This window comes from Pecten maximus, chromosome 4 (assembly GCF_902652985.1).
Source record: "Pecten maximus chromosome 4, xPecMax1.1, whole genome shotgun sequence".
Taxonomy (NCBI): Eukaryota; Metazoa; Mollusca; class Bivalvia; order Pectinida; family Pectinidae; genus Pecten; species Pecten maximus.
In genome coordinates, this window is record NC_047018.1 from 15444570 (window position 1) to 15472564 (window position 27995).

Genomic DNA, 27995 nt, shown 5'->3' on the forward strand with positions numbered 1-27995 from the left:
TGGCAGAATTGATATACACAACCTTTTCTCTGAAACTAAGCAATGGATATCTTTAATATGTGACTGGTAGCATTCCCCTGGGTTAAGGATTCAAAATTGTACAAATGATGGGGCCGACCCTCTGGAGGCTGAGGGGCTGGGCCAAAAGGGGTCAATTTGGCTAAATTGATATGACCAAATTCTCTGAAACAGCTCATATTTGACTATTAGCATCCTATTGGGGTAGGGATTCAAAATTGTATAGAGGAAGGAGCTGACCTCCAGGGGGCAGAGGGCAGGGTCAAAAGGGGCCAATTGGTCTAAACAAGATCTTCTCTGAAACTAAGCAATGGATATCACTCACATTTGTGTGGTAGCATCCATATGGGGTCGCGCCAAAATGTCAATTTCATTTCATGGATTAATGCACCTTTTGGCATTTTTAGTATTAAAATAAAACCAATGTACATGTACCCATATAAAATGCTTATGATATATATTGACATAGCAATACCAGCGACAAATATACTTGTTTCTTGTTTCATATCTCATGAAACCAGGTGAGCGATACAGGCCCTCTGGGCCTCTTGTTTAAAAGCTGTTGGACTGTATCACAAGATCTGAATAGCCATAGTCACTTTTTGATTTTAAACTAATTACTTGTGTACCAATAAGTATTTACATTATTATATGCTTCATTTGTTTGACGTTTTCTTTTTTCTCACCCCCTCCCGCCATTTAGATTATAACTTTGTACTCGCCATTTTTATGGCCCTGAAGACCTTAATAGTGTTGATGGGCCGTTAAGAACCAATAACTAACTTGAAATGTTTTATTTCATTTATTTCTCTGAATATTGATTTCTACAAAGTAAACAAAGTTATATTGAAAATATAAGTTAAATAGGTTATCATTGACTGTGCTAATAGAAAACACTCATACTTGTGTAATTATTTTAAATATTCTATATTAAGCAAGTTCATTGTATTTGTTAATAATTAATATAGATGGGTTTTTTTATCAGAAGAATATTACTGATTATGCGTTATCCACCATATTACTTTTTTCTGGAACTAAATGGGATGTAATGAAGAATTATTATTATCGCTGAATAAAACATGGCGATATGAAACACGTTTCCAGTATCTGTGGATTCTATTCACTTATTAGTCCCCAAACTATTGGTTTACCCTCCGTCCGTCTGTCTGTCTGTCATGCAATAGTTGTCCGGACAACTCCTCCTAAAGTACTACTCCGATTTTAAACGAAACTTGGTATCCATGATCAGTATAACATGTTGTGGATCCCACATTTTTTTTCTTTTTTTTTTCGAAAAAACATTTTTCAAAATGGCCGCCGGCTTCTCATTGCTTGAGGCTTGTCCGGACAACTCCTCCTAAAGTACCACTCCGATTTTAACGAAACTTGGTATACATGATCAGTATAACATGTTGTGCGTCCTACTTTTTTTTCAAAAAAATATTTTTCAAAATGGCCGCCGGCTTCTCATTGGTTGAGGCATGTCCGGACAACTCCTCCTAAAGTCAATCTACTTAAAATCAGATGTTCACTATCCACTCCGTAAACTCCGTATGAACTGTTCATACGGAGTTTACGGAGTGGATAATTAGGGGGGGGGGGGGGGGATACTGGAATCACTTTGTCCGTCCGTCTGTGACAAAACTTGTCCGGCTATGCATTCGCTCATTTCTTTATGGATTTCACTCAAATTTGGTATATAGTTAGAAGACCATATGAACTTGTGTCCCCTGCAGTGATTTTGCGATTGATGCATTCACTTAGTATTTGATGGTTTTTCTTGAAACTTTATACAGCATTGAAGGATGGCATTAAGTTGTGTCTCCAGTAACGGCTTCTTCCGAAAAAAAAAACTTTTAACAGAGGTATGCCCCTTTATGTAAAGAATGGTTACTAGCTTGTCCGGCTATGCATTTGCTTTGTATTCAATTGATTTTACTAAAATTTGGTATGTAGTTAGAGGACCCTTTGAGGCTTAGCTCTATGCAAAGATTTTACCGAATTATCAGTTCTAATAGAGTTATGCCCCCCTTTCTTTTAAAACGAGCAAAATTTTGTTCGGCTATGCATTCACTTAGTTCTTACCTAAACATAGAACATGTTTGAATTGGTTATAGTACCATAAATAGGCAGATTTACAACGTATCCAAACCAATCATGGAAAAGCGGGGGGTATACTTGTCACCCCCTAGGTGACAGCTCTAGTTTTATTTAGATTGTCCTAAAGTACTCCGATTTTAAAGTAACTTGGTATACATGATCAGTATAACACGTAGTTTAAAAAATGGGAAATAAATAGGTGCACTCCTAGGTCAGGCAGGGGACTTTGTATTGCTGTTGCAATACTATCCATCCCTGTTTTTACTGCTAAACACAGTCCGTGAACGTTACATCTTAAAATATAATTCCATCGACATCTGTTCATTTAGAACAAAGGCAAGGTATTGAATCTTAAATGATCATATCTATTGGTCGGACAATAAAACAAAACCTAACTTTTTTTGGATTTTCCCCCGATAAACCAAGAAATTGTTCAATGACATTGCGTATTCATGCTACAGAAAAATTCTTTCTGATTTCTGATAGCAGTCAATGCGGTGATACAATTGGTGTGGGTACTAAAAGTCATCTTTTTCTCGCTGTGATGGCATGGAAAGTGAAGAGAAAAACTTAAACAAAACTGAGGATAAAATTAATAAAGCGTTATCAATTGTTTAAATGTTTATATATAATTTATATATACGTTGATGATATATTGATGCTTTTGACACAAGTATCAGATGCTTCTTCATTGTTGTTCTTTTGTACTATTCAATTTTTCATATGATCTTTATTGTATGTAATTTCTATAACATTCATACTAGTCCTGGAAAGTTCCACATTCAATTCATATATGAACTGATGAATCAGAACTGATAAACGAAGCTGCCAGCTTGAGTATGCAGCGATGATATAAAACATCGTCAAACGAGACTTTCCGTTTCGTTAAGGTTACTGCATGTCTCTCTTGTATCAACATCAGTATCTTGAGTGTTGTCTTTTTCGGTGTTTACCAAAACCTTTGAAGACAAATGGTGGACAATCCCGGCTCCTATGGAGTCACCATTTATATTTACAATAGTTCGAAACCGCTCACTGTAAGAAAAATAAATTTTTAAACATACTTGATACATAATGCAAAATTACATTAACATGATATATAAGACAAATGTAACAAGTAGTTTTTTTAACAATTAAACGTTTGTTAGATATCATTAATTGTCAATATAAATGTAATAAATTAATTCACGCTGATAAAAATTATAGTGACAATCTAACAAGCGTTTAATTGTTATATTTACATTTACAAAGTTTACCTCTTTCTTAAATAAATACGTCTTTTATCTTTACCCATTTCCTTGTGTCTTCGATGTTGTTCGAAAGAATGTTAGATTCGAATCCAAATTCCTATCTGCATTTGATTTGCAACCAAAGTGACGCATAATGCAATGCCTTGCCGTGGCGAAAATTAGCATTGTGTCGCCATTGTATTCATTCATATTGCATAGCGAAGCATTTCCATGACTGATCAAAATGGCGCACCAATCACGTCATGTGATTTTTACTGCATCTATTCTCTAGCCTCACATTGATGCAGCCCAGATTACATTTGGGGCAATGAGACATGCCAGGAACATATAAGTTGACGTACTGCGCCGCGGGCAATGCGAGCGAAATTACGCAACATAAATATAGGAAAATTACGTAAACTGGCAAACTAATTAAAATCCAGATGGTCATTCTCACTACGTTACATCAACATTTTACACATCCCATAAGGGGTCACGTCGGGGTGACCTTTTGGATTAGCCAATTTAGTGACTACTTCCAGAATCTTGGAAGTGAATTTTATATGTCCAAATTAGCATCACTAGATTGCATAGCTTGTAATTTCGTCCTACAAGGCATTTAACTATATACATGCTGTGCCGAAATGGTTTGCTTCAGATGCATGTTGTGACGAAACGTTTTGCTTCGAAGACATCGACAAATTGACAATTCGACCTGAAAGTAAAATACACAAATCTCAAAGGTCATCATAACGTGACCCCTTATGGGATGGTGTTAGATGTTCATGTAACGTATTGAGAATTACCATCTTGAATTTAATTACATTGGAAAACTGGTCACTTGTTTTTCCAAGTTGAAAGATAAAGCGAATGTTTTCCAATGATAGGTGTAATATAGAGACAATTCTTTGTTATCTATTTTTATGAACCTTAAATGAGTTTTCATTGGATATGTCATTAAATTAAACGAATCTCGGAAGTTTTTAAAACTTTTTTTATCCCATAACTAAAAAAAATATTCAATTGCACACGTTTCAATATCAAAATATCGACCAGAAAAATGAGAAAATCAGAACAATTCATGACGTAACGTGATATTATTATGAGGTCATAACCGTAAATGATTCAGTCGACACAAAACGTTCTAGAGTATATTTCACTAATGTGCAAAAACTATACAAAAATGTGAGAGAACGCACTGGGTAACATAACTAGCAAGTGATAAATGGCTATATAAAATCAACTTGCTTACACTATCCAATCCACGGGGGCCACCAGAAGTACTTGATCTACCGGTAGACCAACTGCCATAGCTGCGATCGCCATGGTCATTATACCCATATTGGGTACACCTGCAGATCCTACTGAGATCCCAAACGCTGAGAGACTGTAACGAAAGCAGCGGGCATGGAATTAAAGTATGTTCCTAGTTTTACAACGGGATACATATTATAGAGCTTAGGTACAATGTATGACCTCGCTAATTACAGATACTTACAACCATATCCGACCATGGTCATAATATTATAAATTGAAGACTATAAGATTTCAGATATTCGTCCTGAATCAAATTATTTTAACTTTTTTTGTATGTTTTGTTTTTATTTATTTATTTATTTATTTGTTGATGAACAGACCAATGTAGCCCAAAGATGCGTTCACAATGTAGAAGTGAATGGAATGCAACGTGATGATTAATTACTGTAAAAAGTTTGTTAAATAGATTGATGTAATCAGTGTACGCTGGACTCTAACCAGCATCAGAAGTAGTAAAGGGGGGACCGGTGGTCTTACGTATGTACCTACCCAGTTATTATGTAACTCCCGAAATCTAATGTCACTCCGAGCCTCTGTGATATAAAGATTGTCACCATAGATACATATAGTGCTGTCCCGTCCATATTGATGATAGCCCCTATTGGCGTAATGAAATTCACAACTCGACCGTCCACGTGGTTTTTGTTGACTAAACAGTCCATGGTTACGGGTAGCGTAGCCGCGCTAAGATAATCATAAGAACAAAAAATAATACAGACGTAAAAACGAAATCTCAATTCCAACTCAAAATCGATGAAACGAGAGCAAGAATAAAAAGTAAAATAGAAATTTGCATGAATAAGATTAATTGTTCCGAAAGAGTAAAATGCCATCTGTTTCGTCAACGACATTCGCCTTATAAATCAAGGTCGTGTTAATTCTCAATTTCAAAATGAGAGCAAGGTGGCGACAGAAGACCAAATATTCATATTAACAAGCATATATCACATCTGACGTCATATCTCACAAGGCAATAGATTATCTCAAAACGAGATCAGTATGTTGAAAATAGAACTTTCCCAGGGCTTTAAACAACCTTCTCTCTACACCATTTTATCATGTTTGATTATACTCCTACGTCTACTGCCCTGCAGGTAGGGCGTAAGAGTTGTACCCGCTGCCCCCATTGCATGATCGTAAGAGGCGACTAAATTTGGGATCTTTATCTTTTCTCTTTCTTAACAGCTTTCTTCTTCCTAATATCTCCCTTGACAATACCTCACTTTTGGCCTTTAGTTGAGAGTTCGCCCCTGTGAGGAAGGCTTTAAGTTCTGTTCCCTGGCCGAGACATACCATGCAGAGTCATTAAAAATGGTAGTTGCACAATCCTGCATAGCGCTCAGCATATCTGGAGTGGAACGACTGGTTCGCCCGTTGTCAGTATAATGTGACCGGGTGAGGTGTCCTGCTGGGTGTCTTCGGCAGTATGCTTCAGTGAGGTAGCACTATAAATCGGCAAAAGATCCGGCCTATCACAAGGAGACTTAACACGAACATACCGCAGCTTCTCAAAACACGCATACGCACTCACCACACGCATGCATGTCGCAGGCACGGGAGGCCGTCCTTAAATGACCTTAGCTGTTAATAGGACGTTAACAAAATAAACCAAACCAAACCAAACTCCTACGTCTAATCAAACAGTTTGTTTTCAACAGAGAATTGACTACCTTTGAGATCAAATTCACCACCACACTTCTATTGGATTTTCATGAAGCCTTTTCTGAAAACCTTTATTCTCATTCTTAGTCTATATATACCATTAAGATCATTTATTAGAATTAGAATTTGAATAACGAATCAAATGCCTCAGGTAGATATCGTAGGTTGGGGAAGCAGGGATGTTAACACAAAAATAAAACTTCACAAATGGGGAAACTGAAATCAATTTACTTATTATGTTAGTTACGTAAAGGTGCAGATTTAGATAGGCTGATGATGTCGTGTTGTTTCACTTTTGGTATGCTGTACTACTGTATTGGGTCTACCAATCGCAAACCCCGTATATGTCGCAAGTGGTGACTAAGCTATATTTCGGTCTGTTCACTTTAAAGAGACAAAAAAATATCTTCTGTCCCAATCCAACATTTTTAGTATTAAGTATCTTGGTGTTTCCGTGACACTATAAATGACCTTAGCTGTTAATAGGACGTTAAACAAAATAAACCAAACCAAACCAAACCGCTCGTTATCGTATATGCCCTGCAGGTACGGCGTAATAATTGTACCCGCTGCCCCCATTGCATGATCGTAAGAGACGACTAAATTTGGGATTTTTTCTTTTCACTTTCTTTACACCTTTCTTCCTAATGTCTCCCTTGACAATGCCTTATTTTTGGCCATTAGTTGGGCGTTCGCCCCTGTGAGGAAGGCTTTAGGTTCTGTCACCTGGCCGAGACATACCAGAGTCTTTAAAAGTGGTAGTGGGACGACTGGTTCGCCCGTTGCCGGTATAATGTGACCGGGTGGGGTGTCCTGCTGGGTGTCAGTGAGGCCTATCACAAGGAGACTTAACAAAAACATCGCAGCCTCCCAAAACACGCATATCGCACGTACGGAAGGCCGTCCTTAAATGACATTAGCTGTTGATAGGACGTCAAACAAATAAAACCAAACCAACCAAACCGTTTTCATATGACTCTTGCCATTGCGAGGACGTTGAAACAATATAAAATAAAACTACTAAGCACAAGGGGTAAATTTAAATTTGAATGGTCTTATTTCAATTGTCCCTTTTTCGAATTGTGGACAAAATCAATACTTTTGATGGATTTAAACAATGATTAAAACACTTGAACGTTAGGTTGGTTAAGTGGCGGTTTCGGTCGGAAAATGTGTTGCACTAATACATGTATAAATCTACACATAATGTTTTCGGCACTGCTATTGCGTATTGATAAAAAAAACTGTTTTAGAAGTACCTCGATGCTGTTCCGAATGCTGTCAGCAAAGCTTTAGACATGTTCAGAAGGAATTTGTATGGATTCTTTTTCGTCACGAATAAGTAAAGTAACGACAGTGATCCAAATGAATGCAGGAGTAAACACAACACTGCAGTAGGGAAAAAGATGGCCAGTTCCTGAAGGACGACGACGGGCCGCTCAGTCTGAACAACAGACGCTGCTATGAGGAACAGCAAACCGATGGGGGTAAACCTGAAATTCATACAGTTACGGACTAAACTAGGTGATAAGTCTACCATATCGCATAGATCGAAAACCTAGGAGCACTCTGAAGAATCCAAAAAGCAAAAACGGTTTCAGTCTATACATCGATAAACTAAATTGTCATCTAGTTCAATCCTAGTATTATAATTACAACAATAAAAAAAACTAAACCTTATTTGAAAACTAAATAGCAAAAGTGGATTAGAACCTGTCATAACATTTTTATTACAATGGGATTTGTGACTTTCACAATTTCACGCGCCAATTTCATATCAGCACTATCCTCCTCAATACTAAATATGGTGTAAGGACATGCAAATCTGCAATCGAATGGCAAAAAAACATCTAAAACTGTTTTGTGAATTAATACTGGACGATGCCTTTTTAAGTTCCCATTAATTATCGAAATAGTTTGAAGAATGAAGGAAATGTATGTGTGATATTTACGTCTACCCGATCATAATACGTTTCTTTGTATCTTATCCATCATAAAACATTAAATTGGATTATTTTCTCTATAAAATATTTGATACGTTTGTCATGTCCATATGATATTCCGACAGTGACGTCCTTACCAAATAAATATCCCAATTAGTCGCATCACAACCTCATACATACACCGGAATAGGTTAATCATTGGTTTGGCCCTGTCTTCCATACTGGACAGGATGCATCCGACAAGTACGGAAAAAACGATCAGGCCAAGCATGTTCGTCCCAGGAACAGATATCAGACTAGGGATGTTTATCGTCACATTCCTACCTAACAGGAAATTGACACAGAATCGTGAGTAAAATATAATGCTGGGATACCTTCATATTGCTTTTCTGAAGTATATCCAGGATTGGTATTAATACATAATCATACTTAAAGTATACGTTTAACGGATATTAGGATTATTATCCATCGACAATTACTGAACCAATCATATTTAAAGAAATATATCCAAAGACTGAGTGAGTATATGGGGTAATGTAAATTGACATATATATGTACCTGAAGTATTTACAAACGTATTATTTACGTTGTCTGTGTAAATGTGAATACTATCAGAATCCCCATCGGATGGCACGACCTTTTCGGTGACCACCGTCTGCTTCTAACATAAAAGAAGTGTTCAATGATCAATTACACTGTGGAAAAAACATCTTTGAACAGAAATATGTTTCCAATTTTTTTTTTTTTTTTTTAATAACAAAAATTCCATGTTGCTGTTTCTAAAACTAGATAAAAACGAAATTATTCGATATACAATCAGACGATGTGTTTATTTTTTATTTGTAAATTTGTCAAAACTTATTGATAAAAATGTACCTTAGAAAGCATAGCTGCCACAATGTTGTCCGGGAAAGCGTTTCTTCAGTGAACGTGTAATTCCGTCAAAAGCGATTAAATCATAAAAGGAATATAATATAAGATGATTTTATTCTGCCATTTATATTTCGTTTTAGAATATTTCAAATAATGTTTAAGGCTTTGATTGAAATGTCACTTTACAGCGAAAATTTAAAAGAATATGAATAATACATATAATTGTTTTGAAATTTTGTGAAAAAATTACATACTTTCTTCAGATGATGGTATGAAATTACAATTTATATAATAGAGTGAAACTAAACAAGTTTTAAACAAACCTTATCATATCTAGAAAAGAATCCAGTTGGTTTATTTCATTAACTGGCGTCTCCAACACGTCCACTGTACATCTTCCTGGATGGGCCAGCACTACTCCCACGATACCAGTAATTACGGCACAAAGAGTGGTAAACATATAGTATATTAATGCCCTCAGTCCGATACTACCGGAGGTCCTTATCGACAGTGAGGCTAGTGACGAGATGATACCGGAGATGACAAGAGGCACAGACACCATCCGCAGTGTGTTGAGCATAATATCCCCGGGAAGTTTTAGGTATCCTATATTTCTTTTCTGCAGTGGCGACCATAAAAATCTTAATGCACAACCGAGTCCAGTTCCTAAGACCATTGATAATACCAGAAGATTTATCAACAGATTTGTCCTTATAAATTTACATATTAGCATGCCACAACCTCGCGACATTCTCTATGGATTCCAAATTTTCTAAGTGAAATAACACAGGAACCAACCGACTGATATTCTGGTAGCTCATATATAACCTTGAATGAACTGATTTTAATCGGAGTGATACAAACAAACATGCGAGGACATAATTATGATTGTATACCATCATATTGATAAGAAAATGATAATCATATATACATAGACAGGTCGCGCATGTTAGTGCATACGTCTTAAGATGTGATAAGTCGTGTTTCATATGGCTCTATATCCACACGAAAGATAGCGACGGTTATAAATCTTACAAAAATCCCTAACAATCAGAATGTTATGAAGAGTAAATGCCTATCGGCAAGTATAAAATGTTTCTTCAGTGGACTTCCTTTCTGCCAACTTTCATTTAAACCCGTCCATGAGTGTAGGAATTACATGAACAAGGTCTACATATCGAAAGACATTACAGGCGGAAAACTCACAAAAATAACCAAAACGAAAGTTCCTTCCTTCATACAAATCAATCTGCCTATAAGTAGTCATTTCTACCAACTTTCAACAAACGCCATCAAGGGAATTATGGACAGACGGACAAACAGAGGTAAAAAAAACCAAAAACCTCACCGTCGAAGAATAAGGATACCAATTTCATTTGGGTTGATAAGAAATAAAAGATGATGCAATTGACTTTACATAAACGTATTAGTCGTATTCGAGTCGGATTAAAGCCATACATTATTATAGCAAAATATAGAATTTACAATATAGAAATATGTTGTAATATTCTGTGATATTGGAATCAATTAACGTTCATGACCACACTTCTGACATAATATCTCCGTTCATATTGATATTACTTCTAAACATAGTGCTTCTTTTGAAGCGATTACGGTAATCACACCTGGCCCTATATGGTCAGGGCTACTGAGACAACGCTCTGAGTGAACCCTTATTGTAACACCGTCATGCTTGACCGCAGACACTATACTGGCTTCCAAACAGCTTTTGGTGATGAGGTATTGATTATAAATATTAAAAATCATTGACACATGTACCTACCCCCTCTGAAGTGGTCTGTTGTTACATAAGGTAGGTTAGTTTGCAACACTGAAAGTTAAGATCTAAAATGTATTTTTGTATCTTCTTCTCTACTCTCATATTTGGTAAAATCAAAACTCTCCATAGATGGAAGGGTCTTGTGGTGCTTTACCAAAATTGTGAATTTCATGACCCTGGGGTCTCATGTTTGCCCCTGGGAGGGGGTAAACTTTAGTATAGTTTATATAGGGAAATCACATTTTTGACTATTATATGTTGGATTTGTATTGGAACTCATTCTTATTTGGTCAACATTATCAGCATGGGATAACAGTTTGATGGAATGTACATGTTGGCCCTGACTGAACCCTAGGGGCTGATGGGCGGGGCTAAAAAGGGCCAAATTGACTGAAAATTCAAAAATCTTCTCTACTCATATTTGGTAGAATCAAAAACTCTCCATAGATGGAAGGGTCTTGTGATGCTGTACCAAAACTGAATTTAATGACCCTGGGGTCTCACGTTTGTCCCTGGTGAGGGGGTAAACTTTAGTATAGTTTATATAGGGAAATCACATTTTTGACCGTTATTTGTTGGATTTGTATTGGAACTCATTCAAACCTGGTCAACATTATCAGCATGGGATAACAGTTTGATGGTATGCATATGTTGGTCCTGACTGACCCCCAGGGGCTGATGGGCGGGGCTAAAAAGGGTCAAATCGACTGAAATTTCAAAAATCTTCTTCTCAATACATGTACCTATATAAAATAGAATCAAATACATTTCATAGAAGGAAGGGTTTCATGGTGTTTTACTTAAATTGTGAATTTCATGACCCTGGGGTCTCACGTTTGCCCCTAGGGAGAGGGTAAACTTTGCTATAGTTTATATAGGGAATTCATATTTTTGACAATCATTTGTTTTATTTCTATTGGAATTCATTCTAACTTTCTTAAAATTATCAGAATGGGATGACAGCTTAATGATAAGCACATATTGGCCCTGACTGACCCCAAGGACTGATGGGTGGGGCCAAAAAGGGTCAATTAAATTAACTGAAATATTTCAAATCTCAGGTGACCGTTAAGGCCCTTTGGGTCTCTTGTTTAAAAGTGTCTTCTTATTCTCGCTGTAAACGAACCAACCAGTTTGGAAGAGTTGGTAGGCCTTCATGAATACAAGAGTGTCCCATTTTCAAAAGAAACACAGGTAATACCATAGCTGAAAGTCTGGTAATGCACTTTAACATGTTTTTAGCTTGATTTGAACATACGAAGCAACTTTTTTCCATTTCGGTCTGGCTCCTAGGCGCCGGTTCTTTACCCAGATTGATGGCATATTATATGTATATGCTTTAATGAAACTAGCATAACAATACCAATAACTGGTAAGTGTTATTCTTCTTACTATATATTTATCGATTGGTTTAATGCGTCATATATTCAATCATTGTCAAACCAAAATAAAAATTGGAGGAGTCGTTGATATTTTTTATTTCCTGATTTCAGTATAAAGCTATAATAATTCTCGTTAAATAACAAAAAGACGTAAGATATACATGTATTAAAACAATAGTATGTCAGTACAAATATAGAGAACATATAATTCAACAGCTTTACATATATCTTGAAACACCTTAGGGATTTATATTGTGACCTCATCATTGACAACGGTCGCTATTGTTATTTTAACCATTTATCGTTGTTATTTAATGCTAAATAGTATCTGCAGTTGTTAACAAAAGTACGTTTAGATAACGACGCACATTCATGGGTGGTATATTCGGTTAGTTTCCTTGTCATATCCGAGTGATACGCATTTCCCCAATATGCCGACCGGAAGTGGACAGAGTAGCAACGTCAACAGCGGATCTAAACTCTAAACGTGCTGAGTATGAGCCAATCGTTACAAGGAATCGGAATCGCAAAAGAAGCACAGCTAGATCTTCAAATCCTTTTCTGTCCAACTCCTCGACCGGCAAGCTATACAAAAAGAAGGAAACCCGTAAAGATGCCAAGATGGTCGAGTGTGACCATTGTCAGTAACGCTTTTTGCATTGGATGCCTGGGGAAAGGAAAAGCGGGATACGAATTCCTGGCCAACACAGACTCCAGTTGGTTTTGTGACCATTAAAAGTTGCATTGGAAAAGAATTTCGAAACCGAGAAATTAGTAGAATGGAAAGTTGAGCAGATAATGTCGAAATATACCAAACGATAAGCAAAAGTGGAGAAATAGTTGAAAGCTAAATGCAATGTGGAAGAGGTGCGATGCAAAGTACAGAAAGAAATGAAAACGTCAACACTGACAGCTTTACCCAAGGACCAAACTAAGCAAGATAACAGTAACTGTAGTTCTCTCAGATTTAAAAGATACGAAGTTGAGAGATAACATTATAATCTTTGGTCTTAAATGAATTATCTGAATTAAAATAAATCCCCCAGGAAATGATCGAGCCCTGATCAGTTGTATATACAGAAGCCCAGAAAAGAAAAGGAGAACAATGAAGAAATGTGCAAAATGATCAAGTCTATGTCATCGGATAATCATTTCTCTCGCCTCCTTATATTCGGAGACCTTAACTAACCTAAAATTGACTGGAACACCTATCTCACAAAAGGAGATACCAAGGGTGAATGCTTCATAGATTTGTTAAGAGATAGCAACCTATACCATCATGTTACAATCAGTACACGAAAGTTCTGGACTATCACAAGGAGACTTTATACAAACATACCGCAGCATACCAAAACAAACATACGCACTCATGCATGTCGCACGCACGGGAGGCTGTTGATAGGACGTTAAACAAAATCAAAATCAAAACCAAAGTCTATGCCCAGGAAATGAGTCTAATACCTGGACCCGATCCTAAGCAATGAAGAAGATATGGTGAGCGACATTGATAATGAATGTCCTATCGGAAACAGTGATCATATGGTATTATCTTTTCTTTTCAGTATATACTTCAGAAAAAAAAAGAAAAAAAAGTCAGATCCGGATATAATTACCGGAAACTATAACGGCATGAAATATGAGATATTTTCAGAGCTTGATATTGAGGAGGCATACTAGACTTTTTCGGCAGTCGACACATTCATACCGAGGAAAAGGAAAACTCCTAACAAGTCAAGAAACTGGGCACTTTTTGGTATTGCTGATATTTTGGATTATGTAAACCTAATTTCGGTCAAATATGTCTTAAGTTAACAGCTCTGTCAAATTGCCTTGGATGTATCCTCCTCAAATTTTACCACTTTGGCAGTATTTTGATAGATAGCATCCGAAGAAACCCATTTTAATGAGAAGACGCCATGCCAAGTTCGCTTTTTACGAAACCTTTGTAAGCAAGAGTATGTTTGTCGGATTTGTTTTTATCATGGATAGTACATTGTTATAATGATGGCGTTGATGATAGCTTGTCGTTGTAAATAGTGTCCGCGAATAAACGTAAAAACAAAAAATCACAGGTTTTGGTCAAATCCAAGTCACATTTTGGTTGTTGGGAGTTCGTCTTTTCTAAATGCAATGTTTTCAGTTCCACCATAGTCATTGCCCATAGTAAGACCATTGGCTCCGGTGTCTAGGGTATACTTAGGACACGCTCCTATGTCATTCCGTGACAAATGCTCAATGATACCAGCTCCATAGGAATCTCCGAGGACGTTCACAGCAGTTCGGAAACGATCCCTTCAAATTAAAAAGAAGTTTTTTTTATTGATATTTATTTTATTTTATAATATGAAATTTTCAAGAATATGTAACAACAAAAGCAGCACTGAATAATATGAAATTATTCTAATTGAAGTGTAACGTAAATATACATGAAGAAAACTGCTAAACATATAGAGTTAAACTCACAGGAACCAATCAATCGACAAAATAAGAGTTATTTCCTCAATTGGTAGGCCAACCGCTGAGAGGACGATTGTCATGGTAACGAGTCCGGCTTGTGGTATCCCTGCAGCTCCGATAGCGGCAGCAGTGGACGTCAGACTATGGAGGAAATGTAACGGCTTTATTTATAGGAGTTACTGTGTTTTACAATAAACCTCTCATTTGAGAGATAAATATTCACTACATTGTTGACAGGCATAAAGCAACATTGGTTCAGTAGTTTTGTTGGTTTGCTTACATACATGAATGTATATTCTTTCAATTTCTCTATGACCTTAGCTGTTAATATGACGTTAAACAAAATAAACCAAACCAAACCAAATTTCCATGATGATATCGTCATACTTCATTCCCAAACACTTAAAATATATTATCCATTCATCGTCTTTTTTCCACAGATGACCAGTCTTTATTCAATATTTCATCTTACCTTACGATGACAATATGGCCGGTAATCTTACCTGACGATGATGATTTGGCCTATGTCCAGGGAAATGCCTATATTCTGAGCTATAAATATGGATGCCACTGCTTCATACAAAGCTGTTCCGTCCATGTTGATGGTAGCGCCGATTGGGGTCACAAACTTGATTACGCGGATGTCCACGTGATTATTATCCTCTAGACATTCCATAGTTACTGGTAATGTAGCAGAACTAGAAACAGGAAGAAATCTTAATAGAGTGATAATACCCACTTCAGCCATCGGAACACAACACTGTCGGTAATAGTGCATTTTAAAGTGTGTGCGTTTATATAGTGTAGGTTGAATTATGTGTTAATATTTGTTATCCTCATTTCTTTCAATATTATTTACAAATGGGGTTTTCTTGTTCTGCAGAACCAGAACTCATATTTTCTAATACTCTCGGTGTTACTAACATCAAATGTCTATGATTAATTACCTTGATGCGGTTCCCCAGGCTGTTAAAAGGGCCTTCAGCATGTTGTACATAAACCTATACGGATTTTTCCTGACAATGACGAGGAAGAGGAGGGGAAGAAGTATGAATGCGTGTATAGCCAAGCCAGACAATACTGTGGCCATGTAATAGGCCAGTTGTTCAAACATCTCCTCGGGCCTCTCCATTGCAACCAGCTTAGAAGCAATCAGGAAGATAATTCCAATTGGGGAGTACCTGAAATTATTTATAATTAATACAATATTAAATATTCAATTATAATAAGTGTTAGTTTTAATTGCCATGTCTTAAACTATAAAAGGCACTGGCGGCTAAATTACATTTATAATGTCACAAAGGAACTAAAATCGCTAACCTGTTCTTATTCCTGTCAAAGGGAATGAGGATATTTCCAGTACAGAGTTGGTTAGGTAGATCTGTTGTTAATCATTGAGTAGACTGTCACAAACATAATTTATGATGAATCAAACATATGAAAATACTATGAATTACATAAAATCTTACCAGATTACTAAAGTTACAAGTTTCATTGAAGCAAGGTGGAGACATTCAAAAAGGTCGACTAAGGGTTTTCCTTTATCTTTCATCTGTTGAAGGATACAGCCAAAGAAGATTGAGAAGACGACTAAGCCGAGAACATTCATACCATCTGCCTTTCCGTTGATGTACGGGGCATCCACAAAAAAACCTGTAATTAGACATGCATGTGATTTGTCTCGTTAATGAAACAGTTATAGTGTATACATGTGATTTTATCCGTTTAAAAACTCATAAGGGGGGAGGGGCGTCAAATATCATATCCGTAGTATTTGACATAGTACATCATTTGAATAACGGGTCTGGGCCGACACCTTGATGATCAGGACCCAGATGTTCAAAAGGTGACCTAAATCTCGTGTCTCGATTTCAAAATATGTGTCTGTATATTCCTTAAAACAGACACGTAGGAAAAGACGAGTGTTCAATTTCATAAAATTTTGTCAAGTTAGTTTTTACAGAAACAATACTATCAGGATTTTGATACTGATTTTAAACTGTCATCAACCTAATCACCCTTTGAGCAACTTGGTCCAGATACTGACAATTTGATTTCTGATTCGTCAATTAGATCAACAAATCGTTGGTTTTCAGGCTCGGGATTTTCTCTTGTCTACAACGACCGCGGGTGTGAGACGAAGCTTTGTCATTGTTTATGAGGCATTCAGCGGGGAAACGATCTTGAAAATAGCTAAATTTCAAATTCAACGTCTATTACAAGTATGATGTCAAGAAATTGAGAAATATGTGAAGATTTTTAGAAATAGAAAACTGTCTTCTTTCCGCCAAACTTCTTCAACGCAATTTGGAAAATGATTACCCAATGGCCTATATGAATATTAGACCATCGACCTGACAGAACTGCTAGCTCTGACCTGTCTGTAGAGATTTCTACTTCTACCTTTTAATATTTTTTGTTCGAGTTTGAAGTGTTTCCTTCTAGTCTGGTGTTGTTTGGCCCTAAATGACTTAAATTGTGCCGTAAAATAATTCAACCGATGCTTTACAATACAAAGCCCATAACTTGCGGGCAAGACAAATACTAAAACGAAAACCGTTAGACAAGTATGTCTCCCAGCGTCCCCCGGAGTCGTAAATAAAGAAGTTGATATCTCATCAGTGTTAATAGTGTCTTAATTACGGAAGTGATCGTTGTCCAATGTTGTTTGTAGTGTCATACACCTACATACCTTTCTTTTATTTTTATCAAAATCGCACAATATTTAAATTAAGACCAATCAGAGGCCGCTGGCCGGCGGACCGGTGGGACGACCGATCTTTTTTTTTCGTAAAATCTAGCGCAACTTCATACATAATTAAAAAACGAAATTAAAGTTTCTCTGAATTCCGCCCTACTGTTTTTAAAAAGAATATCTGAAGAAATAAAAATAATTAGAAGAAACTGAGCATAAACAACAGTTTTGAGGACATAATAAATGTTATACTGATTAGTGAAGGCAGTCGGATAATCTTTCGGGATTAACTTTCTTTAATTATATAGCCACTTGTCACTAGATGGTCGCCACCTATATTAAACTAAAAGATACAATAAATTATTGTTCTCTTTACAGTAATAGTTTGCGGAACAAAGGAAAATCACTTACTTGCTGCTTGGGTATAATTTGGCATCATCGTGGTCGAGATGTTGGGGTTAGCTGTTGGAGTGGTCATTGTCGGTGGTTTAACCTCGAACTGATCAACTTCGGTAACTTGCTGTTTGTAATGAAAAATACCGTTAACATTGTCACAGCTTTCCGTCTTCAGAAAAGTGGATATTTGCATTACTGTCTTAAACTTGACGATTTCGTATGAGATGGAAGAAACTGAATCTCATACAAATCGTTTGAAATATAGTTTATCTAGTCTATCTATTACATTCACATTATCACCATTAGACCATGTCGGAATATGTTGATAAAGGAAAGATTTTCATTAATTATTTGTTTTGAATATAGTTAGAATTAGTTGTCTGAGATGGCGGTGTTCTTTCAGCAGCAGTGTCTTCTTGTAAACCCTTTACATATTTAAACAGAAATTTAAAAAAAATGAGAAGTTCTTTAATTAAGATATTATACGTCTAGCTCAACACAGTAAATGACGTCGATAGACCTCGCCAAAAATGCATTATCAAAGTACTAAGTGAAACAAACGCTTGTTAAAATGACTGTGATTTCAGTATAGTCGTAGGTTGTCTATTGATGTACTCCAGATTATATAGTTGTCTGTTTATAGGCGTTAAAGCTTTATGCTATTTAATTGTTTATCTGTTATAATCATATGTCGTTACGTTCTGATCAATTTACATTATCCTTATTCTGCTGGAGAGAAATGGTTATTGTCTTTCACAGGAAGCTAAGAATGTTTATTTCCTGCTGACAAGCCGATTCGTGTTGTTTTACAGTCCACGTTTCATACACTAGTAAATTTCGATCCTTTGTTTGAATCTAAAAAACGTTGGATGACCAGCAATCATATCAGATATTTGAAGCACACAATAACAAAGGTATGATAAATCTCAATGACATATTATACACACACACACACACAATGACAGCATACAGCACGCATGTGCGTGTAAACGACTCTCTTCTTATCTAAAGTTACGACAAAGACCAAGGGAGATAAGTGTTTACAGCTTTATACTAGGTTAATGAAAGTAGAATATTAAATACATGTTAGGCAATGCCATCCATCTTTTAGCATTGTAATTCAAAAACAAATAATGTCAAACAGAAGCAAATGAAAATATATATGATTATTTGTAAAATTTACGCCCATGGTATGGCTTCAACTATTCTTTTCCTGACCAGTTGAATACAAACCTTTTGGAAGCATGCCGTTATCAAATTGTTTGGAAAGCAATTTCTGTAATATAAATGAAAAAAATTGAAATGAGAGAAATATTTAATTCGGAGATCTAATTCTGTTCAGAGCCTATAAATATTATATTTATATATTATGTAGTCCCTCTGGCTTGTATTGTTTTAGCACGGTCTATATATAATGTACATTGTAACCCCTCTCTCTTGTATTGTTTTAGCACGGCCTTTTTATAATATAGTCCCTCTCGCTTTTATTATCTTAACACGGTATATATATAATGTAATCCCTCTTGCTTGAATTGTTTTACCACGGCCTGTATATAATATAATACCTCTTGTATTGTTTTAGTGCGCCTATATACGTTATTCCTTGTTTGTATTATGTAAGCACGGCCTATATATAATGTATTCTCTCTTGCTTGTATTGTTTTAGTGCGGCCTATATGTTATTCCTCTTGTTTGTATTATGTAAGCACGGCCTGTATATAATGTATTCTCGCTCGCTTGTGATGTTTAGCACAGACTAAATGTTACATTGTATGTCATACTTCTCGCTTAAATTGTTTCAGCAGGCCTATATGTAACTTAATACATCCCGCCTCTTATTTTAGCACGGCCTACAAGCATATAGGACTGAATCCTGCTCTCTTGTGTTGTTTAAACACGGCATATATATTACAGTTTTTTCACTGGCACTTTTTATCCCTTTAAATTGGCTAAATTCAAATACGGCGGTATTTACCTGATGAGATCCAAGAGGGAGTCGATAGGGTGAGCCTTCTTGGCTGCCCCAGACTTGTCGATTCTGCTGCCCTTTTTTCCTGGCTGGATAGAAACAACAAGTATAATTCCGAGGACGACGGCAGCAAATGTAGTTGAGAGATAGTAGACGACGGCCCGTAGTCCCATCTTACCGGAGGCTCGGGAGTCGAGGGTGGCTAAGGAGGAGATCAAACTGGAAACTATCAGTGGTAGGATCAACATCTTCAACATGTTCATCAACAAATCTCCAGGAAATTTCAGAAAAAATATTTTTCTCTTATCGTATGGCTCCCATATGTCCCGTAATCCTAATCCCAGAACTACACCGATTATTACTGCAATTATCATCAAGATGATGAGCAAGTTGTCAAGGATGACTTTACTAAATTTCTGTGCACACGTGCGCTCTTCCCGCATTGGTTCGTCCCCGGGCCATGATAGACTCGTACCCAGTGTCACTTATATCGCCGGGAATAATGTGCTCTGTTTCAGTAAATCTGTAAATATATGAATGTTATATATAGCAACATAGGTAAAAAGACATGGTTAATAAATTACGATCTTTATATACGTATCAAAAATCAGAAATAAATTCCCGAGCAACTACAATTACATCAACAACAAATATGCTTTTTTTCATGGAAAAATGGAATAACCTTAGTGTTAATCATAAAACCCTCTATATAAATCTATATAAATAAGCTTGTGAAATCTTAGTGTAAATTATAACGACTTCTATATAGAGAGAATATAGTGAAACCCTAGCGTAAAATATAACGACCTCTATAATAAAAAAAACCTGGTGAAACCCCCTTACGAGTTATAACGGATTCTGGATAATCTAGTGAAAGCCTGTTGCAAATCAAAAGGACCTCTATATAGAAAATCTGATGTCATCTATAATGGATTCTATATAGATAATCTTGTAAAACCCTAGTGTAAATGATAATGACCTCTTTATAAAGAATATAGTTAAACCTTAGTGTATGTATAGAGAATCTAGTGAAACCCTTATGTAAATTATAACGACTAATATATAAAAAAAAAAATAGTGAAACCTAGTGTAAATAATAAAGACTTCCTTATAGATAATCTAGAAAAATCCTGGTGTAAATTATAACGACTTCCTTATAGATAATATAGTGAAAGTCTGGTGTAAATCATAACAGTCTTTATAGCGAAGCTAGCGAAAGCTTGATGTACGTCATAACGCCCTCTATATAGAGATACTAGTGAAAGCCTGGTGTGAAAAATAATGACTTCTTTATAGCGAATCTACTGAAACCCCGGTGTAAATTATAATGACTCTTTAAAGCTAGTGAAACCTTAGTGAGGACAAAACGACAAGTTTGTCTCGAAGGTTTCTGTGATACAGCTTCGTTTTTATCGAAACCATTCCAATAGCACCATTCAGCAAAAAGTAATGTGACGTACATTGTAAGTTGTTGAATTCATTTTTAAATTGAGTATAGAAAACTTCATTTCGATTTCTGAATATGTTTTAATCCAAATGTACAGTCTGTTTCTGACAATGTTCAATCAATACCTGTGAATGAAGAGTACCTGTAATGTTCATAAAAAACTTACCATATCAATGAGCCGAAAGAGGTTGAAAACTGGGCTAACAGTTTAGAATAAAGAGTACTTGTGATGTTCATAAAAACTTACTCTATCAATGAGTCTAAAAGTTTGAAAACTGGGTCTTAAGTTCTACAGGTAAACGCATATTCAGTGACGGAACGAGAGCGGCTGGGTAGATTGTTTGGTAGATAGGTAACACCGGTATAGTGCACATAGGAAAATTGCCGACAATATCTCACATGCGAGTTCTTTTGGGAGGCTACCATTATAATAACCGTACCTATTAATGACAGTAGATTGATCGCATTGTGTACGTCCTCACAACAGTCAGGGTCAAATGAGAGCGGATATTAACCTTGTTACCTCGAAAATGTATGCGGGTACAGCATGGGATCATACGACTAAGGAAATTTGATAAATAACACAAAATGTATGCGGGTACAGCATGGGATCTTACGACTAAGGAAATTTGATAAATATCACAAAATGCAAATAAATTAAGTTTTCATGCTCCCGAGGAGATATTGAACGTCCTGCTGAAATAGAATATCCAAAGTGAAACAGAAATAGCTAAGACTAAAAAGTACGGTAGCATGCCGTTCCACCTAGTAACAGCACAACTATAAACGTATGAGGTATACTACCCTACACTCATTTGAAGTTGCGTGCTTGTTTGAGCTAGATTACGGACACCATGGTTTTTTTTTTTATTTAAAATGGACAAATTCTTCCCGCTAACCGATACAGAGCTGAACGTAAAGCAAATGGCTGATCATATTTGATCAGGGATATCTTTAAATGTGATTGGTTAACGAGGCAACAAGCCGAGACAATGCCAAGAACGGAGGTAAATTAGAGTAAAGCAAATAATCACACATACTGTTACAGATTTAGTAGAATACGTTTTCTTGGTTATTATCAAGTAGAGGACAGTGATAAGTTAATCTCTCACAGGGGATATCGTCAATCCGCCTCGCACTACATGCAAAGGTAACGAGTATACGCCCTACCTTTATCTCATTATTTTCATGTTATCCATTTAACTTTCACAAGCGCAAAGTGTAAACATTGCACTTCAATATAAAACATGAAATTTCACCATGCTGTTTACATCAACATCGGGTAATTGTAAATTCTAAGGTAGATCTTTAAAGTCGACACTAACCTATAAAACGATACCCAAGGATACTTGAAACCGGTTCTGAAAAGATTCGGAAGAAATCTATGGCATGAGATATGGAGACGGCAATCTGTCAATCCGCTGTACCATGTCAATATTCAATTAATGTAGTACTTTAAAATGTACTGTTTTCATATATCTACTAGTCAGTAATGCATGACATATCTCGATTTTTCTCGTTTTTTCATTAATCGTTCCATTGGTGTGCGACACATCGGCCCTGTAACAGAAATAACTACCGATTCGTCAGGCCGATCATGTTAGGATGTGTGATAAACGTTTAAAATATAATGCCCTTCCTTGTTAAAAGGAGTGGTTTTGTATGGTATAAACGATTATTCCAATAGAGTCTGAGTTTGTATTAGACACAACAACAAACCAATAAAACTCAATATCGATGATAAATCAATGGCAAATATAAGAAAATAGAGATTAACGTAGAGACTTGAGAATAAAACAACTGGTTCCGAACTGTGAGCGAAACCTGCTTCATTGACGACACCCGTCATGTAAATATACAAATTGTAGGTCAGCGTTAAGTCACATCCTCAAGTAGGGTAGCAGGGTGATGACAATTGAACCACGAGGCATAGAAACGAGATCTTCATTTCTGACTTCATTTTGCACAAAGGATAAAGATTACATATGTACTTGCCAACGATATCATGTCCACCATCAAACTTCCCTATTGTCTTAAGCACCTGCATTTTTCATACTGTTGAGGTTCTTTTCCTGCGGTTTCGACTACACAACATTATGTGTATCAATATCTCCTTCCAACTTTCCAACAATGATACTTCATTTTAAAGCATTACAATGTACAACCTGTGAAACTACCCCCTTCCAAGTGTCAAATATTGCGGCGAGCATATGTTGTGGCCCTCCAACGGGCCCTTGTTCTTACATGCGTCTCATCGGTCCAATGAAATAAAACCAACTTTCTCAAGTAAAGTGAGACGCTCCTATGATTCAACAAGCCGTTCTTGGCTCTTCCAACGCCCCATCTCCCTCAAACAAAGTTATCGCAGAAACACCACTCGATCAGTGTTAAGAATGTGTACTATGCACTGCCATGCTATTGCAATATAGCCGGACATTTTGGATGACCATATTATCCACATAATTCTCGAAGTTTTCTAATTGTTTAAGCTTGATTTCTAGTCATTTCTTTTTCATAAAAATATAAACAAATGTCATATCTTATGGTATTTCTTGGTGCTGGCCAATATTAATGAAAAATATTAATGTAAAACGAAACTCGGTAGGCAGTTGACCTCGCACGGAGAACGTCGCTTTCAGTTATAGCGAGGTTGCTTTGCTGCTAATTTCAATCTGAATACCCAAGCTGGTGTTTGTTTTAAAAGGTTGTATCACATGTATCATAATTACTATACTATGTTCCGTCTATGTTCTATTGACAAGACCTCATTTCGCCTTAAAACACCAACAATTTTAGATACCAGTAAAAATATTATTGTTGTCTGTCCCTTTGTCCACGAAATTCTTTAGAAAAATTCCTCGGCAGAAGAATTGATTTCTCTGTATCAGTATGAAACATTTGTTGTTATTCAATTGTTTGGTGCCTTATGATGGCTGGTTTTTTCTTCTTTTACTCGAGACTTCACATTATTGTTGTTGACTATAAACATCATCAATGGGGGATTGACACAGGTGTAGCCGACTGAGGACCTACACATAGAACATAAGGATGAGCTCTACTCCAATCGACTCCAGTCGCTTTTATACATAACAAGAATATAGACCAAAGGCGACATCAAAAGGCGAGTAAAGCAGAACTGATTAGATCAGGTAGAGCTTCCTCACAAATACTTATACCTACAGATAGTATATATAGTTACTGACCAGAACGATGCCTTCCTATACAAAGTGTCACCACAGGGACATAGTGTAACAACAGTTTTACGACCAGACAGAAACTCGGTGTCACCACGGGGATATACCGTACCGATAGGTATGGGACATGACAGAACTTCAGTGTCACTACAGGGGCATACCGTACCGATAGGTATGGGACATGACAGAACATCAGTGTCACCACAGGGGCATACCGTACCGATAGGTATGGGACCAGACAGGACCTTAGTGTCACCACAGGGGCATACCGTACCGATAGGTATGGGACCAGACAGGACGTCAGTGTCACCACAGGGGCATACCGTACCGATAGGTATGGGACCAGACAGGACCTTAGTGTCACCACAGGGGCATACCGTACCGATAGGTATGGGACCAGACAGGACCTTAGTGTCACCACAGGGGCATACCGTACCGATAGGTATGGGACATGACAGAACTTCAGTGTCACCACACGGACATACCGTACCGATAGGTATGGGACATGACAGGACCTTAGTGTCACCACAGGGGCATACCGTACCGATAGGTATGGGACATGACAGGACCTTAGTGTCACCACAGGGGCATACCGTACCGATAGGTATGGGACCAGACAGGACCTTAGTGTCACCACAGGGGCATACCGTACCGATAGGTATGGGACCAGACAGGACCTTAGTGTCACCACAGGGGCATACCGTACCGATAGGTATGGGACATGACAGAACTTCAGTGTCACCACAGGGGCATACCGTACCGATAGGTATGGGACATGACAGAACTTCAGTGTCACCACAGGGGCATACCGTACCGATAGGTATGGGACATGACAGGACCTTAGTGTCACCACAGGGGCATACCGTACCGATAGGTATGGGACATGACAGAACTTCAGTGTCACCACAGGGGCATACCGTACCGATAGGTATGGGACCAGACAGGACCTTAGTGTCACCACAGGGGCATACCGTACCGATAGGTATGGGACATGACAGAACTTCAGTGTCACCACAGGGACATACCGTACCGATAGGTATGGGACATGACAGGACCTTAGTGTCACCACAGGGGCATACCGTACCGATAGGTATGGGACCAGACAGGACCTTAGTGTCACCACAGGGGCATACCGTACCGATAGGTATGGGACCAGACAGGACCTTAGTGTCACCACAGGGGCATACCGTACCGATAGGTATTGGAGTAGACAAGACATAAGAGATGTTTTCTGATTAAAAATGTGTTTGAATTTACTTTGTGTTGATTAATAACAAAAGTGTTATTAACTGTGAGATAAGTCATGACACATATGTAAAGCTGTGTTAGTATGATAAATTTTCATTTCAGAATTTCATTTCACACCCAGCAGTAATGAGAGACATAGGTAGTCTGTATAAGACAACCACTTCACTCCCCATAAACATGTTGTGTACTGCATCTTATTTTAATGGATTTTGGAAGCACATACTCGCATTTTTAAACACCTCCACATTTCACCACTTCATATTTTGTGGACGGAGAGAATCGTTACTGGTGAATCTAAACAAGTAAATACACTGCTAGACTCATACCTTGTTTGACGAAGCCCCGTACCCGATACATACTCTACATATATATACCACATATACAAAAGGCGTACTCTTTGATCTGGTACTTCAAGTTCAGCTCAGACAAGTTAATAATATAATAGAAATCAATTTGGTTTCGGAGATTTTAACAGTTGCGGTTTAGCAAGTTATACTGTCAACCATCAGTATCATACAAAGTATTAACACTGGGTAGTCTGTGGACATCACTGTTACTACCCGTCAGTGAAATTATCAGCGGTACAGTAAGTGAATGTCCCAAAGTAATCTAATCTAGGAAACGACAGATGTATTCGTGTACAAATGTCTGGAAAATTATGTAATATTTGCAGAAAAAAAAAATCATTTTCCAACACAATAAAACTTCAGGTAATAAACAGAATAAACACGACGACTTGTATAAAATACACTCAATATTTAACCGTTTAGACGACCGCTTTTATGTCGTTGTCTGTATATTAATATACAATTTCAGATTAATTTGATAAACAATGTACAGTTCAATTGTTGACGTGTTTTGTTTAATGCAAACATACATTAACCAAGTCCAATTTATTGAGAAGGCAGAAAAAGCACAACCACTCTTTACAGCTTGAGACTTTGTTAAATATTTTGATTAAAATATTAACTATTGTGTTCCTTTATGCTACTTCAAGGTCAAGTATCGAATAACGTGATGAAATACTAGAAGTCGATTCACCTTTACGAAATTCTGGCTATCAATGCGAGTTATTTAAAGAAACGCATTGTTAATCGCCACATTTGATCTATCTTCCTCATGCATTATGTTCATGCCTGTAATCCTAAGGAACTTTTTGTACATATTTTACTGCCTGCAGGAATTCCTGGTTGCACCGGTTTATCCACAATATGGTGTTACAAAAGACAATGTTATCAGACTTACATTACAGGTGTATGTATATTTGTTCTTATCACTCAAGCTATATAAAGCATATATATATATGTATTAAAACGGTTTTTAAGAACGTGGATGTGGCGCACTGGTATTGCAAAGCTACAAACGATTACGTACAGACATAGACCATGAAACAGTTAAGGAAAACACAGACTGAGATAATAAAAAAACTGATAAATCACAAACAAAAACAACAGATTGGATATACCGGATCACAACATAGACTAGATTACGAAACGTATTGTTTAATGTGATAGATAGGGTCTAGTTAGTAATAACGGCGGTTTTATCCAATATAAGTATTGGGTCCTAAAAATCAAATGTTCTGTGGATGCGTATCCATAGAAATAAATAATTGGTCATATAGTAAACACGACAGTAAAGAGTCTAAAAGCACGAAAATTGTCGAATATTTAGGCAGTTCGTCCCTTTATCAAGAAACAAGTAAATTACAAACGATCACATACAGACATTGAACATGCAACATTTACGGATACACAGACATATATACAGTATATATATATATTATACGCACGCTACAAAACATTCCGAGATATATTGTAATAGCAATAGAATTACCATTGCTAAATAGTACATATACATACTAAACCATACCCATTACAAATGCCTATAAAGAGCTCACTAACGCCATCATATGGAAGAAAACAGAATACAGTATTGCGACGTTTTAGCTTCAAAAGAACTTACCTTGAGTGTATTCTGCAGTCGATCTGATACACTCGGCAACTTGTGTTATACAGACTCTAGTGTCACTTATTTACACTTACACATAAAGGTCACGTGACGGGAAGGTATACAGCTGATCACTACTGATACATCATGCATGACGTTTTTTACCTTCCGTATTATTATATGTTGATTTCTGTTAAAATGTTTACTAACAAAGCTGACAATATATGGGTTTAAGCCAGTGACAGTTATGTTTTCTATTAAGGTAATGGAGTAAATCAAATCCAGAAGAAGCCGCCCGTGACCAAGACCATTCTTAGTAGACTAAAATATTCCTC

General features: G+C 36.9%; 3 protein-coding genes across 3 annotated transcripts; all 3 read right to left on the minus strand.

Moving 5' to 3' along the window:
• Positions 1-1568: 1568 nt before the first annotated feature.
• Positions 1569-8708, minus strand: LOC117325348 (excitatory amino acid transporter 1-like). Its single transcript, XM_033881497.1, has 5 exons — positions 8407-8708; positions 7586-7819; positions 5154-5348; positions 4600-4734; positions 1569-3153 (listed from the first exon to the last, which is right to left on the minus strand). The coding sequence occupies exons 1-5, from the start codon at positions 8538-8540 to the stop codon at positions 2982-2984; spliced, it is 870 nt and encodes a 289-aa protein (XP_033737388.1). The 5' UTR covers positions 8541-8708; the 3' UTR covers positions 1569-2981.
• LOC117326407 (excitatory amino acid transporter 2-like) lies at positions 8594-9949 on the minus strand. The gene is made up of 4 exons (XM_033883154.1): positions 9466-9949; positions 9146-9188; positions 8828-8930; positions 8594-8658 (listed from the first exon to the last, which is right to left on the minus strand). The coding sequence occupies exons 1-4, from the start codon at positions 9891-9893 to the stop codon at positions 8594-8596; spliced, it is 639 nt and encodes a 212-aa protein (XP_033739045.1). The 5' UTR covers positions 9894-9949.
• A 2435-nt stretch (positions 9950-12384) lies between these two features.
• LOC117325349 (excitatory amino acid transporter 3-like) lies at positions 12385-27763 on the minus strand. The gene is made up of 9 exons (XM_033881498.1): positions 27676-27763; positions 19828-20344; positions 19086-19128; positions 17868-17976; positions 16231-16414; positions 15709-15942; positions 15265-15459; positions 14768-14902; positions 12385-14596 (listed from the first exon to the last, which is right to left on the minus strand). Exons 2-9 carry the CDS (start codon positions 20262-20264, stop codon positions 14395-14397), a joined length of 1539 nt encoding a protein of 512 aa, XP_033737389.1. The 5' UTR covers positions 20265-20344; positions 27676-27763; the 3' UTR covers positions 12385-14394.
• Positions 27764-27995: the final 232 nt, after the last annotated feature.

What these genes read in the sequence shown, in the direction of transcription:
- LOC117326407 (XM_033883154.1), bottom strand. Translation starts at nt 9,893, where the DNA reads ATGTCGCGAGGTTGTGGCATGCTAATATGTAAATTTATAAGGACAAAT. An exon ending in TCTTTTCTAGATATGATAAG is followed by an intron (nt 9,189 to 9,465) that starts GTTTGTTTAAAA and finishes CGTTCACTGAAG; the next exon opens with AAACGCTTTCCCGGACAACA. An exon ending in TACGTTTGTAAATACTTCAG is followed by an intron (nt 8,659 to 8,827) that starts GTACATATATAT and finishes GATATACTTCAG; the next exon opens with AAAAGCAATATGAAGGTATC.
- LOC117325349 (XM_033881498.1), bottom strand. Translation starts at nt 20,264, where the DNA reads ATGCGGGAAGAGCGCACGTGTGCACAGAAATTTAGTAAAGTCATCCTT. An exon ending in TAACGGCATGCTTCCAAAAG is followed by an intron (nt 17,977 to 19,085) that starts GTTTGTATTCAA and finishes CATTACAAACAG; the next exon opens with CAAGTTACCGAAGTTGATCA. An exon ending in AAATTATACCCAAGCAGCAA is followed by an intron (nt 16,415 to 17,867) that starts GTAAGTGATTTT and finishes GTCTAATTACAG; the next exon opens with GTTTTTTTGTGGATGCCCCG.
- LOC117325348 (XM_033881497.1), bottom strand. Translation starts at nt 8,540, where the DNA reads ATGCTTGGCCTGATCGTTTTTTCCGTACTTGTCGGATGCATCCTGTCC. An exon ending in CTAATTGGGATATTTATTTG is followed by an intron (nt 7,820 to 8,406) that starts GTAAGGACGTCA and finishes TATGAATTTCAG; the next exon opens with GTTTACCCCCATCGGTTTGC. An exon ending in GGGAGTTACATAATAACTGG is followed by an intron (nt 4,735 to 5,153) that starts GTAGGTACATAC and finishes CTTTCGTTACAG; the next exon opens with TCTCTCAGCGTTTGGGATCT.